The 22,707-nt window shown below is 45.5% G+C and overlaps 1 protein-coding gene across 1 annotated transcript in view; it reads right to left on the bottom strand.

The window, feature by feature from the left end:
* The window catches only part of LOC135908708 (uncharacterized), an 834,911-nt gene that overhangs the window by 219,465 nt on the left and 592,739 nt on the right, over positions 1 to 22,707 (bottom strand). The window contains exons 21-22 of the mRNA XM_070536550.1: positions 19,582 to 19,653; positions 19,399 to 19,505 (exon numbers count right to left, since the gene is read on the bottom strand). Of these exons, the coding sequence (XP_070392651.1) occupies positions 19,399 to 19,505; positions 19,582 to 19,653 (179 nt within the window). The remainder of the gene's footprint in view (positions 1 to 19,398; positions 19,506 to 19,581; positions 19,654 to 22,707) is intronic.

The following is a 22,707-nucleotide window of genomic DNA, read 5'->3' as shown; positions in this document are numbered from 1 at the left end:
TCGACATACATTGCTTGCATATCGGTGAGGGTCTTGTTCAGGCGCTTTGTGAGACCATTCGTCTGCCAGTGGTAGGCAGTGGTCCTCCTGTGGCTTGGCTGGCTGTCTTGCAGAATGGCTTCGGTGAGGTCTGCTCTAAAGGCTGTTCCTCTGTCTGTGATGAGGACTTCTGGGGCACCATGTCGCAGCAGGATGTTCTCGACGAAAAATTTTGCCACTTTGCCTGCGCTGACTTTCAGTACAGCTTTAGTTTCAGCGAAGCGAATCACAGTCCGTCGCCACGACGATCCACTTATTTCCGGATGGTAAAGTCGGAAATGGTCCCAACAAATCCATCCGGATCTGCTGAAATGGTCGGCAAGGAGGTTCGATCGGCTGTAGTAATCCTGCTGGCCTTGTCGGTGGTGTCTTGCGTCGCTGATAGTCTCGGCATGTCTTGACATAACGGGTGACGTCGGTGGTAAGACGCGGCCAGTAATACCTTATCGTCATGTAGGGCGTGCAGTACTTCTGGACGCAGTGCTGACGGTACAACAAGAAGGTAGCTGGTGCGGACTAGTGAGAAGTTCTTAACGAGCAGGTTGTTTTGTATTGTTAACGAAGACAATGCGCCCTTAAATGTCCTAGGGACAACATCAGTGTTCCTTTCCAAATACTCAGCGAGGCCTTTTAGCTCCGGGTCTGCTCGTTGATGTTTAGTGAAATCTTCCGCACTTATTCCAAGGAACGCGTCGTCGTCCTCGTCGACTTGCCACGGGGGATCGATGAGGGCGTGATAGCCAGTCAGCGTCAGAGGGTTTTTGTGCGGACTTGTATATTACCGAGACGTCATATTCTTGCAGGCTGAGGCTCCACCACTCCAGCCGTCCTGAACGGTCCTTTAAATTAGGTAGCCAAAACAACGCGTGATGGTCGCTGACGACTTTGAATGGTCTGACATAGAGGAAAGGGCGGAATTTTGGTTTCACCGAAATGATGGCGAGGCATTCGTTTTCAGGCGCAGAATACTTGCCTCACCCTTTTGACAGCGACCGGCTAGCCTAAGATATTGCACGTTCAAGTCCGTCTTTCCTCTGGACTAGGACGGCACTGAGGTCTTGGCTACTGGCGTCAGTGTGGATTTTACTATCGGGGTCCTCGTCGAAGTGTGCAAGTACCGGCGGCGACTGCATGCGTCGTTTGAGTTCTGGAAAAGCGTTGGCATGCGGCGTTTCCCACTTGAACTCGACATCACATTTGGTTAGATGTGTTAGCGGCTCAGCAATGCGTGAAAAGGCATTGACAAAGTGCCTGTAGTGGGCACGCTTGCGAAGGAATCTACGCACTGCCTTCTTGCCTGTTAAAAAAATTATTAAATGGTGTTTTACGTGCCAAAACCACTTTCTGATTATGCCGTAGTGGAAGACTCCGAAAAGTTAGACCACCCGGGGTCTTTAACGTGCGTCTAAATCTAAGTACACGGGTGTTTTCGCCCCCATCGAAATGCGGCCGCTGTGGCCGGGATTCAATCGCGCAGCCTCGTGCTCAGCAGCCCAACACCATAGCCACTGAGCAACCACGGCAGGTTGTTCTTGTTTGTTGGCTGGGGCAACTTTGCTATGGCAGCTTTTTTCTGTGGGTCGGGGGGTACTCCAGATTTACTGAAGACGTGGCCTAGGAACATAAGCTCATCGTAAGCGAAGTGGCATTTTCCGTCTTCAGCGTGAGCCCTGATGACTTGATGGCCTTTAATACAGTCGCAAGCCACCTAAGGCGATCCTAGAAATTTCCGGCGATGACAACGATGTCACCCAAGTAAACAAGACACATCTGCCACTTCAATCTTGTTAACACCATGTCCATGACGCGCTGAAACGTTGCAGGCGCCGAGCACAGTCTGAATGGAACAACGTTGAACTCATGGAGGCCGTCTAACAGGAGCATCATCATCATCAGCCTGGTTACGCCCACTGCAGGGCAAAGGCCTCTTCCATACTTCTCCAACAACCCCGGTCATGTACTAATGGTGGCCATGCCGTCCCTGCAAACTTCTTATTCTCATCCGCCCACCTAACTTTCTGCCGCACCCTGCTGCGCTTCCCTTCCCTTGGGATCCAGTCCGTAACCCTTAATGACCATCGGTTATCCTCCCTCCTCATTACATGTCCTGCCCATGCCCATTTCTTTTTCTTGATTTCAACTAAGATGTCATTAACTCGCGTTTGTTCCCTCACCCAATCTGCTCTTTTCTTCTCCCTTCGCGTTACACCTATCATTCTTCTTTCCATACCTTGTTGCGTCGTCCTCAATTTGAGTAGAACCCTTTTCGTAAGCCGCCAGGTTTCTGCCCCGTAGGTGAGTACTGGTAAGACGCAGCTATTATACACTTTCCTCTTGAGGGATAATGGCAACCTGCTGTTCATGATCTGAGAATGCCCGCCAAACGCACCCCAGCCCATTCTTATTCTTCTGATCCGGATCTGCCGTCACTACCTGCCCTAAGTAGATGTATTCCCTTACAACTTCTAGTGCCTCGCTGCCTATTGTAAATTGCTGTTGTCGTCCGAGACTGTTAAACATTACTTTAGTTTTCTGCAGATTAATTTTTAAACCCACTCTTCTGCTTTGCCTCTCCAGGTCAGTGAGCATGCGTTGCAATTGGTCCTCTGAGTTACTAAGCAAGGCAATATCATCAGCGAATCACAAGTTACTAAGGTATTCTCCATCAACTTTTATCCCTAATTCTTCCCAATCCATGTCTCTGAATACCTCCTGCAAGCACGCTGTGAATAGCATTGGAGAGATCGTATCTCCCTGTCTGACGCCTTTCTTTATTGGGATTTTGTTGCTTTCTTTATGGAGGACTACGGTGGCTGTGGAGCCACTATAGATATCTTTCAGTATTTTTACATACGGCTCGTCTACACCCTGATTCCGTAATGCCTCCATGACTGCTGAGGTTTCGACAGAATCAAACGCTTTCTCGTAATCAATGAAAGCTATATATAAGGGTTGGTTATATTCCGCACATTTCTCTATCACCTGATTGATAGAGAAATCAATCATCATCAATCAATCATCAATCAATCAATCAATCAATCAATCTAACAGGATGAAGGCGGTCTTTTCATGATCCCTGTCATCGACTTCTATTTGCCGTTAGCCAGACTTCTGGTTCATCGAAGAGAAGTATTTAGCGTTGCAGATCCAATCTAATGCGCTGTCCATCCGTGGAAGGGGTTATACGTCCTCCTTGGTGATCTTGTTGAGTCGACGAGAATCTACGCAGAAACGTTGCGTTCCGTCTTTTTTCTTCACCAGGACTGCAGGATATCTCCATGGGACTTTTCGATAGCTGAATGAAGTCGTGACGCAGCAATTCGTCGACTTGTTGCCTAATAGCTTCACGTTCTCGCGTTGAAACTCGGTAAGGGCTCTGGCGAAGTGGTCAAGGGCACTCTGCGGTTATTATGTGATGCTTTGCTACCGGTGTTTGGCGAATCGTCGATGATGTCGAAAAGCAGTCTTTGTATCGTCGGAGAAGACTTCTGAGCTGTCGCTGCTTCCTCATGGGGAGACCTTGATTTACGCTGAAGTGTGGTTCGGGAACTGCGTTCGATGGGCTAGTTGCGGCAAAATGTAGACGACAAAGGCATTGCTGGTTTCACGATTTCCCCGATGTGCGCCATTGTTGTGCCCTTGCTGATGTGCTTGAACTCTTGGCTGAAGTTGGTTATTTCCGCTTTCCCTCCGTGGAGTTCAGCGATCCCTCTTGCGACGCAAATTTCACGGTCGAGCAGTACATTTCGCTGGCGCTTGATGACTCCTTCTACGTCAGTGGGTGTTTCAGTGCCGACTGAAATAATAATGCTGGAGCGCGGCAGGATGCTCACTTCATCTCCGAGCACACTCAAGGCGTGTTGACTGCGAGAGCTCTCCGGCGGTTTCGAGTGGGCAATGCAGCAGCAGCTGCTTGAGCATGTTGCCTATACGCTTCTTCTTGTTTGCATAGCTCCTGGATTTCTTCGCTGGTCATGCCGTTCGTTACCGGGGCATGGCGTGCTTTGCACCGGTTGAACACGTGGTTGATGCCGGCAATTCATCATGGTCCTGCCCTATCGTCCAGGCGTAGGACTGGCGTGAATTTCCTGCGCACTTCCTTCATCTGGCAATTCTGCGCACTCCTGTGGATGCTCCTAGCGTGGCCACTCCGACAGGGGACGCCATCGGACCAGTGACGTCAAGCTTCATCAGTACAAAAGCTCCGTCGTTCCGGCACCCCGACAGTGGGCAATGCAGCAGCAGCAGCTTGAGCATGTTGCCTATACGCTTCTTCTTGTTTGCACAGCTCCTGGATTTCTTCGCTGGTCATGCCGTTCGTCACCGGGGCATGGCGTGCCTTGCACCGGTTGAACACGTGGTTGATGCCGGCAATTCATCATGGTCCTGCCCTATCGTCCAGGCGTATGACTGGCATAAATTTCCTGCGCACTTCCTTCATCTACTTTGGGGCCAGGGTTGGCTTCAATGTCCCCAGCACAGAGCAACAGCAGCGCTTAGCAAATTGACAGGGCAAGCGAGGGCTTCGGGCAGACCACACAGACTAAGCGGGCTACGGCATGTGAGCGCTCAGCTATATCAATCTTATTCCGGTGACAGGTACTGAAGGCACCGATACGAACCCTGTAGGTAACTATGTTAATTCCCATCAGTCAAAGAGGTACAGGAATGTTGGGCAAAAACAGTAATAAGGGGATAAGCAGCCACGGTACTTGTTAAAGAAGAAAAAAATAAGGGGTGAGGGGTGTTAAGTGCTACTACATACCTAGAACACAGCAGTGAAATGTTAAGACGATGTCGTGCGTGACCGCATATCCCGGAGGGCCAGAGCGAAGCAGTGCCTTTTATGCGGTGCGGTGGCGCTGGACCGAGGAGTCGCAGCGCAGGCGCAGTAGCTTGCCCTACCAGGACAGCGACGTCAGTCGGTCGACACGTGGGACAGGCCGTATCTTCAAAGTCTGGTAGGTCGACGCACGAGCAGCAGGCAGTGGCGATGGCAGAAATCTTTTATGCGGTTCGGTGGCACTGGACCGAGGAGTCGCAGCGCAGGTGCAGTAGCTTGCCCTACCAGAACAGCGACGTCAGTCGGTCGACACGTGGGCCAGGCCGTATCTTCAAAGTCTGGTAGGTCGACGCACGAGCAGCAGGCGGTGGCGATGGCAGAAATCTAGAACACAGCAGTGAAATGTTAAGACGATGTCGTGCGTGACCGTGTGACCGTGCGTGCGCACTCCTGTGGATGCTCCTAGCGTGGCCACTCCGACAGGGGACGCCATCGGACGAGTGACGTCAAGCTTCATCAGTACAAAAGCTCCGTCGTTTCGGCGCCCCGACAGTGGGCAATGCAGCAGCAGCAGCTTGAGCATGTTGCCTATTCGCTTCTTCTTGTTTGCACAGCTCCTGGATTTCTTCGCTGGACATGCCGTTCGTCACCGGGGCATGGCGTGCCTTGCACCGGTTGAACACGTGGTTGATGCCGGCAATTCATCATGGTCCTGCCCTATCGCCCAGGCGTATGACTGGCGTAAATTTCCTGCGCACTTCCTTCATCTGGCGATTCTGCGCACTCCTGTTGATGCTCCTAGCGTGGCCACTCCGACAGGGGACGCCATCGGACCACTGACGTCAAGCTTCATCAGTACAAAAGCTCCGTCGTTCCGGCGCCCCGACAGTGGGCAATGCAGCAGCAGCAGCTTGAGCATGTTGCCTATGCGCTTCTTCTTGTTTGCACAGCTCCTGGATTTCTTCGCTGGACATGCCGTTCGTCACCGGGGCATGGCGTGCCTTGCACCGGTTGAACACGTGGTTGATGCCGGCAATTCATCATGGTCCTGCCCTATCGTCCAGGCGTATGACTGGCGTAAATTTCCTGCGCACTTCCTTCATCTGACGATTCTGCGCACTCCTGTTGATGCTCCTAGCGTGGCCACTCCGACAGGGGACGCCATCGGACCAGTGACGTCAAGCTTCATCAGTACAAAAGCTCCGTCGTTCCGGCGTCCCGACAGTGGGCAATGCAGCAGCAGCAGCTTGAGCATGTTGCCTATGCGCTTCTTCTTGTTTGCACAGTTCCTGGATTTCTTCGCTGGACATGCCGTTCGTCACCGGGGCATGGCGTGCCTTGCACCGGTTGAACACGTGGTTGATGCCGGCAATTCATCATGGTCCTGCCCTATCGTCCAGGCGTATGACTGGCGTAAATTTCCTGCGCACTTCCTTCATCTGGCGATTCTGCGCACTCCTGTTGATGCTCCTAGCGTGGCCACTCCGACAGGGGACGCCATCGGACCAGTGACGTCAAGCTTGATCAGTACAAAAGCTCCGTCGTTCCGGCACCCCGACAGTGGGCAATGCAGCAGCAGCAGCTTGAGCATGTTGCCTATACGCTTCTTCTTGTTTGCACAGGTACGTTACTTGGACAACTCGTACTGTATCCGATCCGATAAGCGATTCCTGCTGCTGCTGTGTTGCCCACACAGTCGTTTGCGTAGTCGACTGACGACTGTAAAAGCGCTTTTAGAGCTTTGTTATCGTTCAAAATGAGTATTTTGGAATGTGGCGACGTTGAGTCAAACCCTGGCCCAACGGATAGGGAAATGTTGTCGCAACATTTATCTGGCCAAAGTAGCATGACTGCTTCTATCAATGATGTACTGGCTAAACAGAGTAAAATTGAAACAGCAATCGCTGATTTAAAAGAACGCATGCTCAGCTTGGAAGCTCAACTGAGTACTTTACGTTTATTACAAACAGATGTTATTAATGTCAAAAAAACAGTAACTGATTTGGAAAAGAATGTCTCCAGCTTGCTATGTAAAGTCGATGAATTAGAAAACGGAGGTAGAAGAAACAATTTGATCGTGTATGGCCTTAATGAACAAGACGGGGAGACGAACGATACTCTCTTGAATCTGATCAAAAAAGTTTTCATGGAAAGGCTTGGACTTACTATTGATAATGTCGAAAGATGTCACAGGCTTGGAAAGAAAAAGGAAAAAGCACGCGCCGTGATACTAAGATTCTTGGACAATCGCGATAAAGGTTCAATGCTGAAAGAGTGCAAAAAGCTTATAGGGACCACGCTTTATATAACAGAGCACTTTTCTTTGAAAGTTCGGGAGATAAGAAAAAAATTATGGCAAAGCTCGAAAGAAGAACGTGATCAGGGCTCCAAAGTTAAACTAGTTTTTGATAAATGCAGCATTGATGGTGAAATGTTTGTGTGGGATGTGGAAAAGGACAAGCGCTGTAAACTAAAAAGAAGGAGCAAATGACGCGCGAACACTTGCCAATCACCATTCACCATCTTAAACCTTAACTGCCGCAGCGTTGTCAACAAAGTAGAACAGCTTGAAGGCATCCTTTGCTCGCTAGACCTCGATATTGCCGTATTGACGGAAACGTGGTTAAATGAAGATATATGTGATAGCGAATTTGTCCCGATAAACTACAGAATAATGCGAAAAGACCGCGATAGAAGAGGAGGGGGCGTAGCTATTCTTTTTAAAGATTCCTTTAAAATTTTCAGAATGCCGGACACCTCTGGAGTAGAAAGTGTTTTCTGCACATTTTGTATTAACAACATGAAATACATTCTTGGTGCCGTATACAGGCCCCCTAATTCGCCTGTCGCAAACTTGAAATGCTTAGGAGAATACATGTACACCCATATAGGACAAGCAGATAAACTAATTCTAACCGGCGATTTTAACTTGCCAAATGTCGACTGGAGCACATTCACGTCCCGCTTCACCACAAATATTGATAGTGAGATGATCGATATTGCTTTTAATTTTGACTTATTACAGGTAGTTAAGGATTTCACTAGAACCCACAAAGATTCAAATGCAGTTCTCGATCTATTTTTTGTGAGTGGAAATATACAACATAATGTCTCATGTATGGTCACAGACGGCATTTCAGATCATCAAGCAGTGGTATTATTGTTGCAATGTGCCCCTCGTAGTAAAAACGACAAGATTCAATATTACCCTAATTTTTCTCGTGCAGATGACGAATCTGTAATTGATAGACTAGCATTGCATCTGGACGACTTTAAAAATAACACAGCTAGCATGAATGATCTGTGGCTTCTATTTAAAGGCATTATATTCATCTGTATGCAACAGTGTGTCCCAAAAATTGCGAGGAAGGCTACCCGTCGGAATCCTTGGATTTCCCGGGAGACGTTGCACCAGCAACGCAGGCTTAAACGGCCCAAAAATTCCGCAAAATTGAAAACTAGTTCGAATTCCGAAAGGATCATTGAGGAAGCATCAAATAAATTAAAACAAATGATCATAAATGACAAAGATAACTACTTTAATGTACAGCTTCCTAGTTTCATGACAACGTCTCCAGGGAGGTTCTGGAGGACGATGAGTCATTCTTCTTCCCTTTCCGATATGTTCATAATCGACGGTGAGAGTGTACACGATGAGCAGGTTGTATGTTCTGCTTTTAACAATCATTTCAGTAGTGTATTCACAACGGATGACGGTTGTCTGCCCTCTTTTTACATGGATTTGCCTCCCATTCCCGATATTGTTATTTCTGAGAATGGTATACGTCACTTACTGTTAAAAATTGATGCAAAAAAATCCCCCGGTCCAGATGACATACCAAACACTTTCTTAAAACGTAATGCCGAGTGGTGTGCGCAATACTTGGAAATTTTATTTAGTAAACCGCTTCAGGATGGCATCCTTCCGGATGACTGGAAGACTGCAATAATCAAACCCTTATACAAATCGGGAAACAAGAATTGCATAAAAAACTATCGACCAATATCCCTGACTTCAACAACATGCAAAATTTTTGAACACATAGTCTATAAGCATGTAATCGGTTTCCTTGATGAGCATTGCGTATTGACAAACGCTCAGCATGGATTTCGGCAGGGCTTTTCCACAACCACTCAGTTAGCAGAAATAATTCACGATTTTGCCAACACAATATATAATAGAAAACAAACCGACGCTATATTCATGGATTTCAGTAAAGCATTCGACAAAGTAGCCCACAGCAAATTACTTCACAAATTAAGTTTTATAATTAGAAATGATAAGTTATTCAAATGGATACAGGCGTAGCTAACCAACCGTATCCAATACGTTAAAATAAACCAGACTTCCTCCAACACATTACCTGTTGCCTCTGGCGTTCCGCAGGAATCCGTGCTGGGTCCTCTTTTATTTTGCTTCATATAAATGACGTTGGCAATAATGTATCTGTAAAAATTAAACTTTACGCGGATGACTGTGTACTATATGATGAAATTGACTCACCCCGAGATCAAATCAGGTTAAATAGTGACTTTGGCAAAATAGTTGCATGGTGCCATCAATGGCAAATGACTATTAACTATGAGAAAACCGTCTTTATGAGAATTACACTAAGAAAAAAGCCTCTTCCAGTATTTTGCCCAGAACACCTATATATCCGAAGTATCTCATTATAAATATCTCGCTGTACACACATCCCACAATCTTTCCTGGTCAAAACATACTGACACTGTAATGGATAATTGTCTTCGCAAATTGTTCACCCTTAGACGGTCGCTTAAATTCTCCACACCAACTGTCCGCCTCATGGCATATAATACAATAGTTCGTCCTACTTTAGAATATGCAATAATCATTTGGGGCCCCTACACAAAAACAAATATTGAGAAATTAGAAAGAAATCAAAAGAAAGCTGTCCGATTCATCTACAATTCTTACGGTCGAACATCTATAACAGATCTCCTTAAACGTAATGGCTTCTCTTCGATTAGAGAACAAAATCGTGTCTCCCGATTAAAATTCTTTTTTCAACTAATGAATCATCATAATCAGCCTGGTTACGCCCACTTCAGGGCAAAGGCCTCTCCCATACTTCTCCAACAACCCCGGTCATGTACTAATTGTGGCCATGCCGTCCCTGCAAACTTCTTAATCTCATCCGGCCACCTAACTTTCTGCCGCCCCCTGCTACGCTTCCCTTCCCTTGGGATCCAATCCGTAACCCTTAATGACCATCGGTTATCCTCCCTCCTCATTACATGTCCTGCCCATGCCCATTTCTTTTTCTTGATTTCAACTAAGATGTCATTAACTCGCGTTTGTTCCCTCACCCAATCTGCTCTTTTCTTATCCCTTAACGTTACACCTATCATTCTTCTTTCCATAGCTCGTTGCGTCGTCCTCAGTTTGAGTAGAACCCTTTTCGTAAGCCGCCAGGTTTCTGCCCCGTAGGTGAGTACTGGTAAGACGCAGCTATTATGCACTTTCCTCATGAGGGATAATGGCAACCTGCTGTTCATGATCTGAGAATGCCTGCCAAATGCACCCCAGCCCATTCTTATTCTTCTGATTATTTCTGTCTCGTGATCCGGATCTGCCGTCACTACCTGCCCTAAGTAGATGTATTCCCTTACTACTTCCAGTGCCTCGCTGCCTATTGTAAATTGCTGTTCTCTTCCAAGTTGTGAAACATTATTTTAGTTTTCTGCAGATTAATTTTTAAACCCACTCTTCCGCTTTGCCTCTCCAGGTCAGTGAGCATGCATTGCAATCGGTCCCCTGAGTTACTAAGCAAGGCAATATCATCAGCGAATCGCAAGTTACTAAGGTATTCTCCATCAACCTCCATCCAATTCTCCAACCTCCATCAATGGCCACTACCATATTGATACCTCACACATCTTAACACCTTTAACTGGTTATGCTACTCGTCATAAACACTCCCTAGCAGTAACCCCGTTAACACCGCACAACTGCTTCAAATACTCTTATTTTACAAGAACAATAGTTGATTGGAATAAACTTCCTGATAAAGTCGTTACAGAACATTCTTTATCCCGTTTTCAGCCGCACCTGTACTCATAACTCAACCGCACATACTTTATTTGCTCTTTTTTCCATGCATTTTGTCCTTTTGCCATTTTCCAATTCAAGCGTTGGCATGACTGCTTAAACTGTATGTTTTTGTGAATGTACTTGTATGTTCGCACCCTGCTAAGATCTTGTAAAAGATCGCAGTATCTATAAATAAATAAAAAAAATGTTTGACAGCTTGATTGACAGCGTTATCGATTTCGACTTCAGGTCTATGATTGCGCCGTGTTGGTTCAGGCAGTCCATGCCGAGAATGACGTCTCGTGAACACTGTTGGAGGATAACAAAAGTGGAAGGGTAAGTCCGGTCATGAACGGTAATTCTTGCCGTGCATATCCCAGTCGACATAATGCGGTGTCTTTCAGCGGTTCGAATTTGAGGGCCTTCCCATGCAGTTTTAACTTTCTTCTACTGGGCAGCGATGTGTCCAGTCATTCCGGAGTATTCGGCCCTTGTGTCCTCTAAGGCGGTAACTGCATGGCCGTCGAAAAGCACGTCGAGGTCGGTGGTTCTTTGTCTTGCGATACAGTTAGGTCTTGGCGTGGGACCAAGGCTGCGTCGCATTGACCTGTGGCTGGTATGTGGCGTCGTCAGGTCGTCTTTCGTCGGCGTAATCTTGGCTTCTAGACAACGTCGGGATGGCGGCGTCTCGTAGGCATGTCTTCGAAACAGGATTTTTGGCGTGGTCATCGGCGGTGGAGGATATTTGTCGGGTCGACGAACCGCAACCGCACCTACATCGGCTGCTGCTTCTAGTTTTCCGGATATGAGCTCACAGACTGGCCCCGTTTTCGGCCAATGTATGGATGGCGCTGCGGTGGCAGGTAGCGGCCTGGTGACGGCGAACGGGAGGGTCGTCGATGGCTCCAATGAGTAGCGGCGAGATAGTCGGCGATGTCACGAGGGCGTTCACCTTCCCGAGGGCGCGTTGCTTTGACGGCTAACCCTCGCAATCCCAGGTCGCGGTATGGGCGTCGGCGGTACACATGGCCGGCTTCGACGCAGTGATAGCAGTACGGGCGGTGGTCGGGGGCTCGCCGAATGTCCGTCTTCCTCGCATAGCTGCGCTGGGTGACGGGTGGGCGTGCTGGCGGCAGTGGCGATGGACGACGGAATTGCGGGGTTTCAGGGCCCTGGCGTTGTCGCGGAGTAACGGCGGGCGACGGCGGCGTAGGTCAACGCTTCCAGCCGAGGTTGCGGTAATTGTGGTTGCACCTGAGGGACTCCAAGCGATCGCTCAACCTCTTCTTTGATGATTTCAACGATTGAATCCACTTCAGACTGCGACCTTGTGTAGACCCTCTGCAGCTCCTCCCGTATGACCGCCCTGATAGTACTCTGTAGAACGTCGGTGGCCAGTGATTGAACTGCGGCGTAGTTTGTACAGTTCGTGTGGCGGTTGCAATGGCGGTTTCGCATCTCGAGTGTCTTCTCTACCCTAGTGGTCTTGCGAAGAAAGTCGTCGACGGTCTTCATTGGGCTTCGTACTATTCCGTCGAAAAGCTCCTCCTTCACACCACGCATGAGTAGGCGGACATCCTTCTCTTCAGACATTTCCGGGTCGGCGTGGTGGAATAGAAGGCTTATTTCCTCCATGAAGATCGCAGTGGTCTCATTAGGCAGCTACACCCGCGTTTCTAATAGCCCTTGGGCTCGTTCTCGGCGTACGACGCTTGTGAATGTCTGCGAGAGTCCACTTCGGAACAGATCCCAGGTCGCTAAGGTAGCTTCTCGGTTCTCGAGCCACGTCCTGGCGGCGTCTTCCAATCCGAAGTTGACAAGTCGCAGTTTGTCGTCGCTGTTCCAGCTGTTAAATGTAGCGACCCTCTCATGCGTCTCAAGCCAGCTTTACGGGTCCTCGCACGTTGAACCGCGGTACGTCGGAGGCTCCCTGGGCTGCTGCAGCACGATGGGGGATGCTGAGGCTGCCATTGGGGTTGACTTCGCGACAGTCTTCCTGCTCGTCTCATGCGAAAACCTGTAATCCGGGGGTAGTCCTTGCAGCCTGCGGCTACCACGCTGGTTCGTGTTGATGTTGGTGTTGTATTCCGAGTTCGAGCTTGGGTCACGGCTTTGTGGGGGCGTCCGGTACATGAATGCAAAGCACCTCCACCAGATGTCACGTCGTAGTGACGGTGAAGAAGGCAGCAGAACTGTAGTTAATGAAACTAGCGTTTTAAAGGGCGAACTTGTGCCCTCAAAAGCAGCCTACACTCCAAGAACAACAATAGCGGCGAACACACTCATCATCATCATCATCATCAGCTTGGTTACCCCACTGCAGGGCAAAGACCTCTCCCACACTTCTCCAACAACCATGGTCATGTACTAATTGTGGCCATGTCGTCCCTGCAAACTTCTTAATCTCATCCGCCCATCTAACTTTCTGCCACCCCCTGCTACGCTTCCCTTCCCTTGGAATCCAGTCCGTAACCCTTAATGACCATCGATTATCTTCCCTCCTCATTACATGTCCTGCCCATGCCCATTTCTTTTTCTTGATTTCAACTAAGATGTCATTATTAACTCGCGAACACACTCGGTGATCGTGAAAATCTGATTAGCGGGTCAAGCGGGTCAGCTTGTATACATCTGTCATCGAATGTTCCAGAGTAATCGCTGCGACCCACGTGTTTGCAACAAAGTTGTACACTATTCGCGTCGCGTATACATGCGATCAGAGTACGCAATGTTCGGTGACAGACAGCAAAGGGAACCATCGAAAACATTCCAGACACTTCCGATACATGCAGGCGCGTCCTGTGCTGTGCGATAACATTCGTGAGGCGGTGACAAGCGGTCTCCCGGGAAAGATGTCAATATAAATGCTCTCTCTCTCTCTCTCTCTCTCTATATATATATATATATATATATATATATATATATATATATATACATATATATATATATATATATATATATATATATATACATATATATATATACATATATATATATATATATATATATATATATATATATATATATATATATATATATATATATATATATATATATATATACGAAACCTCAGCAGTCATGGAGGCATTACGGAAAATCAGGGTGTAGACGAGCCGTATATAAGAATACTGAAAGATATCTATAGCGGCTCCACAGCAACCGTATTCTTCCCAAAAGAAAGCAACAAAATCCCAATAAAGAAAGGCGTCCGACAGGGAGATGTGATCTCTCCCGCTATTCGCACCGTCTTTACAGGAGGTATTCAGAGACCTGGATTGGGAAGAATTGGGGATAAAAGTTAATGGAGAATACCTTAGTAACTTGCGATTCACTGATGATATTGCCTTGCTTAGTAACTCAGGGGAACAATTGAAATGCATGCCCACTGTCCTGGAGAGGCAAAGCTCAAGAGTGGGTCTAAAAATTATCTGCAGCAAGTTAAAGTAATGTTTAACAGTCTCGGAAGAGAACAGCAATTTACAATAGGTAGTGAGGCACTGGAAGTGGTAGGCGAATACACCTACTTGGGGCAGGTAGTGACGGCGGATCCGGATCATGAGACGGAAATAATCAGAAGAATAAGAATGGGCTGGGGTGTGTTTGGCAGGCATTCTCAGATCATGAACAGCAGGTGGCCATTATCCCTCAAGAGAAAAGTGTATAATAGCTGTGTCTTTCCAGTACTCACCTACGGGGCAGAAACCTGGAGGCTTACTAAAGGGGTTCTACTTAAATTGAGGACGACGGAACGAGCTGAGGAAAGAAGAATGATGGCTGTAAGGTTAAGGGATAAGAAACGAGCAGATTGAGTGAGGGAACAAACGCGAGGTAATGACATCGTAGTTCAATAAAACTTGGTGCTGGGCTAGTTGGTGATGCATTCTTTAAAACTGATGGTAGCGCTAAAAAGGAACGGACACACGAAGAAAAGACGACATGACGACAAAGAAACGCTCTTCTTTGTCGTCGTGTCGTCTTTTCTTCGTGTGTCCGTTCCTTTTTAGCGCTACCATCAGTTTTAAAGAAGACATCGTAGTGGAAATCAAGAAAAAGAAATGGGCATGGGCAGGACATGTAATGAGGAGGGAAGATAACCGGTGGTCATTAAGAGTTACGGAGTGGATTCCAAGGGAAGGGAAGCGTAGCAGGGGGCGGCGGAAAGTTAGATGGCCGGATATTGATTAAGAAGCTTGCATAGACGACATGGCCACAATTAGTACAAGACTGGGGTTGTTGGAGAAGTATGGGGGAGGCCTTTGCCCTGCAGTTGGCATAACCAGGCTGATGATATATATATGTATATATATATATATATATATATATATATATATATATATATATATATATATATATATATATATATATATATATATATATATATATATATATATATATATATCAAAGGGAGAGAGAGAGAGAGACCGCCACCATCATATTATACGGCGGTGGTCAGCTCCGGAATACTGTTAGTGACACTTCGATTTTCGGAGAGGCAGGACGTGTATACAACGTACACATACATTTGCAATGTCATATCCTGGACAAAATCATATATCTAGTATATGACAAAGGTGCAATAAGTGCTAAGGCTGTTCTTTTTCATTTACCGCTATATCGGCATTGAAAGTTTCTTTATCATTGTTTTTGCTGCAGCAATTGTTTATGACTCAATAAACTACTTTTCCTCAGTTGTCTCCTCACTTTTAGAAGCTGTTCATGCCGACACTGTGACTGCTAAGTGCAAAAAGAAATTTTAATTTCCGTAAAATCCTTGCATCACGAATGGGCTACATGTGAGCATGAGGAAAAAAGAAAACATGTATAGGGAGACTAAAAAGCAGCCTTCCAATGTTAATTTAGCATTCGCTATAAGAAATGTTGCAACATGTTGACTGATTTATTGAAGAAATCAAAAAGGCCATATTACGAAAATTATTTCATGAAAAATGAGTTTCATCCAAAAAAAAACAATGGCAACTTATCAACGAGTTCTCGAATATACCGCTTTCTGGCAGTTCCATTGAAAAAGTAATTTACAATAATGTGACTATCACTGACCCGCCTAGCAAGGCCCGTGCGTTCAGTTATCACTTTTATGAAATTTATAATACTACCCATGTTCCTTCTGTTAATCATACGAGCCTATACGACCAATCTTTCTTTTTCTTTCCTGTAACATCTGAATAAGTCCTTACTGAGATTTACAACTTAAAGGACACAAGTCCTGCTTCTGATGGAATTTCCGCATTTCATTTAAAGCTTCTTGCTTCGACTATTTCTGATGCTCTCAGTAGCATAATTAACCTTATGTTCAAAACCGGTATATTCTCTGGAAGCCTAAAAAAAAACTAAAGTCATGCCTGTTCACAAAAAGGGTGACAAAGCTCAAGTCGCGAACTATGGTCCATTATGTATTTTACCTTTATTAACCAAAGTTGTAGAAAAATTTATACTTCGTCGTATGAACATTTACCTTAACGAATTTAGCTTACTGAAACCCTGTCAGTTCAGTTTTCATTCAGGAAGCTCAACTAACTTTACTTTGCTAGCATTAACTGATTATATTCGACATTCCCTTGATCTCGGATACTTTGTTGGCTCGGTTTTATTAGAATTTACTAAAACCTGTGATATAAATAAACCACAAAGTTTTGTTTATTAAACTAGAGTCTGTTGGAATTTCTGGTTCAGCTCTTAAGTTATTAAAAAGTTACCTAGTAATTATTATTTCTTTATTAATAGCTCTTAATTTATTAAAAGTTATTTATTAAAAGGTAAAGAGCAGGCGGGGCTTTAAGCAAAATTATTAACCAAGCTGTGCCTCAGGTCCCGAGCTTTAGGTCCACTATTATTTTCCGTTTATATAAATGATTTACCTGACTTCCTTAATTATACCTTACCTATATTATACGCAGAAAATACGACTGTTGCCCTCTCGGATAAATCATTACTTTTGCTAACTTTGAAACCAAGCAGTGATCTGTCCAAAATTACTGAACGGTATAACGCCAATTTCCTAGTTATAACCTTACGAAAACGCAATTCATGTTATTTAAGTCATCACAGAGACATTTACATTGCCCGCGGACCATAACTCTGAATGGGCATGACATTCCTGCCTCCACATGTGTTTCTTTCCTCGGCATCAAATTAGTTCCCCACCTTAAGTTTACTAACCACATCGCACACATCAAACAAAAAACAGCATTTGGCCTTAGAGCTCTACTGAAATCACGTGCATTTTTTTGCGAAGAAGCATTATTATCATTATACTTCGCATTCATTCATAGTCACCTCATTTATGGTAGCGCTTCTTGCGGTAAGACTTATCATTGTCATCTTTCCTCTATTCAGCACATTCATAATCAGGCTATCCGCGTTATCCCGCCAAGCCATTTTTTCTCTAACGCCTCATCATATCTACGTACAAACCGCATTCTTCAAGTTACTGATTCGTTTACCTATCATTTTGCGATATTACGTTTCAAATTATTAACTCAACAAGTTTCTTACAACTTCGTTAGTTCTGATCTCCTTTTTAATGCCAAAAACACAAGGTTTGCAGCACAAGAAAATTTCTTGCTGTCTTTATGTCATACTAATTACGGAAAGATGGCTTCCTCTTTTTGCGCGCTTAAACTTTGGAACAGTCTTCCACATTCCATTAAGTTGTCGCTTACGTTTTACTCTTTCAAATATGAACTCAAGAATTATTTGCTGTCTGACTAATTTCCCACAATGTTATTTTGCTACTTAGAAGCTGTGTAATTAACATTGATTGTGCACCTTCCCTCTTCCTTTTGTCTCTTATTGGTGTCGTCGCTCAGTTTCTTGGTTATATTTTGCTTATTTCATAATTTGTTTCTCTGCTCTGTATTTCGCTTTATTTTTTTTATATATCTTCTAATCCAAGGGTCCCGGTGCAGCCTCTGACTTTGGGACCCTTGTCTGTATACCATTTCTTGTGAACCATTTGTTATGAACGCAAACTAAACTGAAACTGAAACTGAATTGCGTCCTCGGAGTCTCCGGACACGTTCATCTAATGCATCCGGGGATCCTGCGTAGAAATATATTTATTTCGCTGGTTTTGCGTGGCAGTATTGCGTGGCTCAAGGAAAAGCCACGCAATAAACTTCCTTAAACGCGAGCTCTGATGTTGGAATGAATGCAATCCGACTGCTGAGAGGGCACATTGCCTGCTGTCGTCTTGCTATGTCAGATATAAGTGGCGATAAAGGCTTTCGGCATGACGTGCAAACTTCCACAGACAAAAAAGAAAAGAAAGGCAACGGAATAAAGAGTTTTAGTGAACCCCTATCGAACTCACTCTCCCAGCGTAGCAATCGAAGATTTTGCTGCAACGCTAACAAAACATCCCACTTACTGCAAGCTGTCCAGGTCTCTGCCTCGCACTTTTTGTTGATTTCAGCGACTCTGAAGACCCATATTTGAGCACTTTAATTTCGTTCTACTCTAATCTTGGTGTATAACGTATGGAACACAAAGAGCCATTTCTAAACGACTGTTTCGTTTAGGAAAGTGAGCGCTGAGCACCACTGGTACTGAGTGCGATAGAAATGAGCTACTGCACCTATATTGTCCATCACGTTCACACAGAATTTGTGCGGTTGTGTGTTTCGTATATTTCAAGTAGACGAAACACCATCAAAGTAAATCACAGAGACGCCCCAAAATGCTTTTAAATGTTTCGCGTGATGCTGTAATATCACGCTACCCATATCCAAAACTTCATTAGTGTTCTGCATAGTGCTATGAATATAGAAATTTGCCGAAGAATCACCAAGAAAGAACTGCTTTTTAGCGACAAAGCAAATGATAAGCCAAATGTCACTCACGCCAGCTCGCGACCGGAAACCGATGGCGACCTGAAGAGCACTCAGTGGAGCTAACTTTTAGGAGAAGACTTGCGCTCCTCTGCTTCGGTTTTCTGGTTTGCAATTTCGACTTCGACATTGCTTTACTTGCGAAATGCTCAGCGTGAACGCCCTTCTACCATCCACCTAAGTGAATGAGTAGTGGAGCGTAATTGCGTCACTGAGACATTTGCTAGCCGCACACGTTGTCATGGTATCACGTTGAGGAGAACCAAATGAATCCTATTTTTCTTACTCTGAAGCCCACATCAACTCCGCAGATGCGATAGTTCTCGCCGCAGTGGTGAGCTCTGCGTCCCCCCAGCAACACTGCACCACATCCCACATAGAATGAGCATTCACATGAGGGAAGCGTCCATTTGGCGCTTATGCCCGACGTATGGTAACATGCAACGTGAGAAAACCGACAAAATACGTCGCACGTACTTCTACAAAAACAAAACTGCCGGGTCGGTCTGACGTTCCCGCAAGAAGAGTTTAAAAGACACGCCGAGCGTAACTTCAGCCACAGCCAACAAGAAAACACTATTTCTCCCCACCAACAATTCCATCTGCAAGCCATGGGTCAACCAAACAGCCTTCATATGATAAAATATTTGGTGCATAGGATATGCGATGCTCACGAGATGTTGGCCTTGCTCAAGACTTCCTTCTCGGACTTGAGGCCATTGTCAAATTCGTGCATCATCTCGTAGTCAGACTCCCTGAAGAAAGTTGTGACTGCTCTGCACTGAAAATCGTAGTGTTCAGACTAAGATATGGTTGCTTACTATATTTACACCATGATTGTTTTTATAGCTGCTTACCTGGAGCATGAAAAACTCTCCTTTGCAGATTGCCCACTCGATATCTTGAGGCGTAGTGTATGTTTCCTCGATCTACGAAATACGATAGATGAAACCATAAATTACAGATTAACTTCTAACAAGTATGTACTGGGTTAATAATAATAATAATAATAATAATAATAATAATAATAATAATAATAATGTAGCCATCTTACAATAATCGTACATCAGAAGCCAGGCCCGTCAAAGCCAAGGAAGTGGCTTGCGTGACTTGGCCCGGCATGTCGGCAAACAAAGTCAAAATGGCAACATGTACAGGAATTAAAAGCTCGTGAAGTTTATCACACAACAATGAAATAGAAAACTCAGCTGAAATCAGTGACAGAAGAAATACAAGAAACAAGAAAAGAGAAATGTAGTATTATACATATCTTATAGTGCCTTCAACATTTTTTTGAAGGTTTGTTTCGAAGTCGCAGTAAATATATGATCAGGTAGGTCATTGAATATTCTTGGGACATAAGCATACCTACTAGCTTTACCAAATCTTGTGATGCAGTGCGGTACTATAAAACGCAATGTTTTCCGCAGTGCACGGGGAGCAATATATTCCTGTTTGAAATCAGGGCTCCAAAAATGTTTTACCACAGCCGTTTGAGTGAACAAAGTTTGAAATGACGGAAGTCCCAGATGTATAAACAAGTTCACATTGTCGGCCGAGGAATAGTTATAAGCAATGGACGTCAACATATTTTTTAGAATTCTTCCAATTCGACAGAGCCATCGATATGAGCAAAACCCGAACAATGTAATGCCGAAACGTTACACACTGCATGCTAAGGCGTGCATGATAGCGATTTTTACAGACATCGGAACAATGGATTTAATGTTAAAAAGCATCGAGGAAACACTTCTGAGCCTGCCGAAAAGATATGTCATGTGATCATTCCATAAGAGGTCACTGTCAAACAAAACACCAAGGTATTTAATGGAGTTTACATATTCTACAGGGTGTTATGTTTGTGCCTTGGGATTTGCCTTACGGGAGGCCAGTGCTGTGGTGTGTCGACCGTGGAGGCAGCATTCATCCCCACATGGTGCCCGCTTCGGGCACATGACGACTAAGTGCACGGCTTGGGTGTCCTCGCCGCTGCACGGCGTCAACGACGGAAGCGGCCGTTGGCTCACCGACTGCTATTCGGCCCGTCCTCGTGCGGACAGCAATGCACCCCACCCCTTCCTTTGTGCGGCGGCGCCCAGGGGCAACCCTTTTAGCGACCACCCAAGGACTATGTTTCGACACCTTGCCTTGCAGATTGTTCCCTTTGTCATATGCCGGGCCATTGAACTTGCCCAGCGCACCATACCGACCGACCGCCAGATTGGCCTGACCGCGCAGCGCGGTGCCCGGAGGCGCCGGCTACTGAAAGCGGCGTTGGGACCACGGAGGCTGCCCGGACCCTCTCTCTCTCGACCTTGTTCGTCCTTAGGGACTGTCTGGGGAATCTGGGGACGGGAAGTGTTATTTGAGCAGCTTGCAACTGCTCTGTTCCTCTCTCCTGTTAACCACGCCAACTTGTACATACTTTATAAAGCATTCTTCGCTGAGGAAGCTCTCCTCATCTCTGACTCTGCGTGAAGTGGGGTCCAGACCTCCTGCCGGCCACGCATACCTCGGCACACGCAACAAGGGGCACACTGACACGATTGACAAGTGCGATAGTGCAGAAACAAGGGTAAATTTGTAACCGTTGCTTTAGGTGGATTTCTAAAACATATCATTTTTGTTTTTTCTTTGTTTATTGACAAACAGTTGTTAGCAAACCAGGTCACTGCATCGTACACACTCTCTTGAAGTAACGCAATTGCTTTTGAATAACAGATATGTTTAGTTAAAAGGACAGTGTCAGCTGCATACTGAAATATCATACACTTCGATACAGCTGAAGAAAAATCATTTATAAATATGTTAAAAAGAACAGTAGACAATATAGAGCCCTGAGGCACTCCAGCTTTCAAAGGTAGCTTGTTATTGATGAATAACTCGTTGTCTAAACATATCACCTGCGAACGGCCGGACAAATAGTTTTTTAGGAACTGGTAAAATGGCCTCCTGAAACCGAGCAGGAATAGTTTTTCAAGCAGGAGTTCGTGGTTGACAGTATCGAATGCTTTAGAAGTATCGAGAAACAAAGCGCATGCAAACATGTTTTGTTCTAAAGCTGTGTTTAATTCGTCTGAAAATTCCTCGAGCAGAGCAATGGTGCCCCGTCCCGCGACAGAGCCGAACTGACGACTCGATATAACTGAAAACTTACCTAGAAATGACGTCATAGTTTCTAAGAGAAATTTTTCTATTATTTGTGACATGATAGGCAAGATCGAAATAGGTCGGTAACTGTCCACAATACCTTTCTTTCCTCCTTTAAATAATGGAGATACTATAGCCGTTTTTAATTCCGCTGGCATTGTAGCTGTCTCTAGGACTCCATTAAGTATGACCAGAAGAATACGCGATAGTGCGTTGAAGTTTCGTTGGAGCAAAGATACCGATATACCATCTATACCAGCTGGCTTATGTCGCCTAAACCCAGCAACTATTCTTGTGAGTGTGTCGAATGTTATCGTCGGTAAGAACGCGGAAGCAAATATGATTTTTTTTTCCAGAGCGGCCAGCTGGCACCGTTGAGGTTGCTCCCGAAACGCGCGCGAAATGTTGAGTGAAGATTGTGGCTGGCTGTGCAAGATCACATGGGAAAGCGTCAGCTAGCTTTGAATTGGTAGTGTCTTTCCCGCGTAGGTGGTTTATCAGTGACCACGTCTTCGCCGGGTTTCGAGCAGATAATTGAAATTGACGTTGAAAGTAGCGTCTTCGTGCGCATCGTATAAGGGCGACGACTTTAATTCTTGCGATTCTGTAGCTAGGGCGAAGCTCAGCATTGCTTGGAGTTCGTTTAAGCCGTTTCCACAGCAAGTCTCGGTAGACGATTGCGTTCATTATATCCACGGTAAGCCAGTTATGATTTCTTCTTTGTTTAGTTAGAACAATTCGAGTGCAGGCTTCTTGAAAGCTGCGTATTTTCCAACAAAATTGTTCATAGATCAACACTGGCACTCCGGAAACAATCAGTGAAGACCAGTCGA

Source organism: Dermacentor albipictus, chromosome 3 (genome assembly GCF_038994185.2).
Source record: "Dermacentor albipictus isolate Rhodes 1998 colony chromosome 3, USDA_Dalb.pri_finalv2, whole genome shotgun sequence".
Lineage (NCBI taxonomy): Eukaryota > Metazoa > Arthropoda > Arachnida > Ixodida > Ixodidae > Dermacentor > Dermacentor albipictus.
This window is presented reverse-complemented; position numbering and strand designations above follow the sequence as displayed.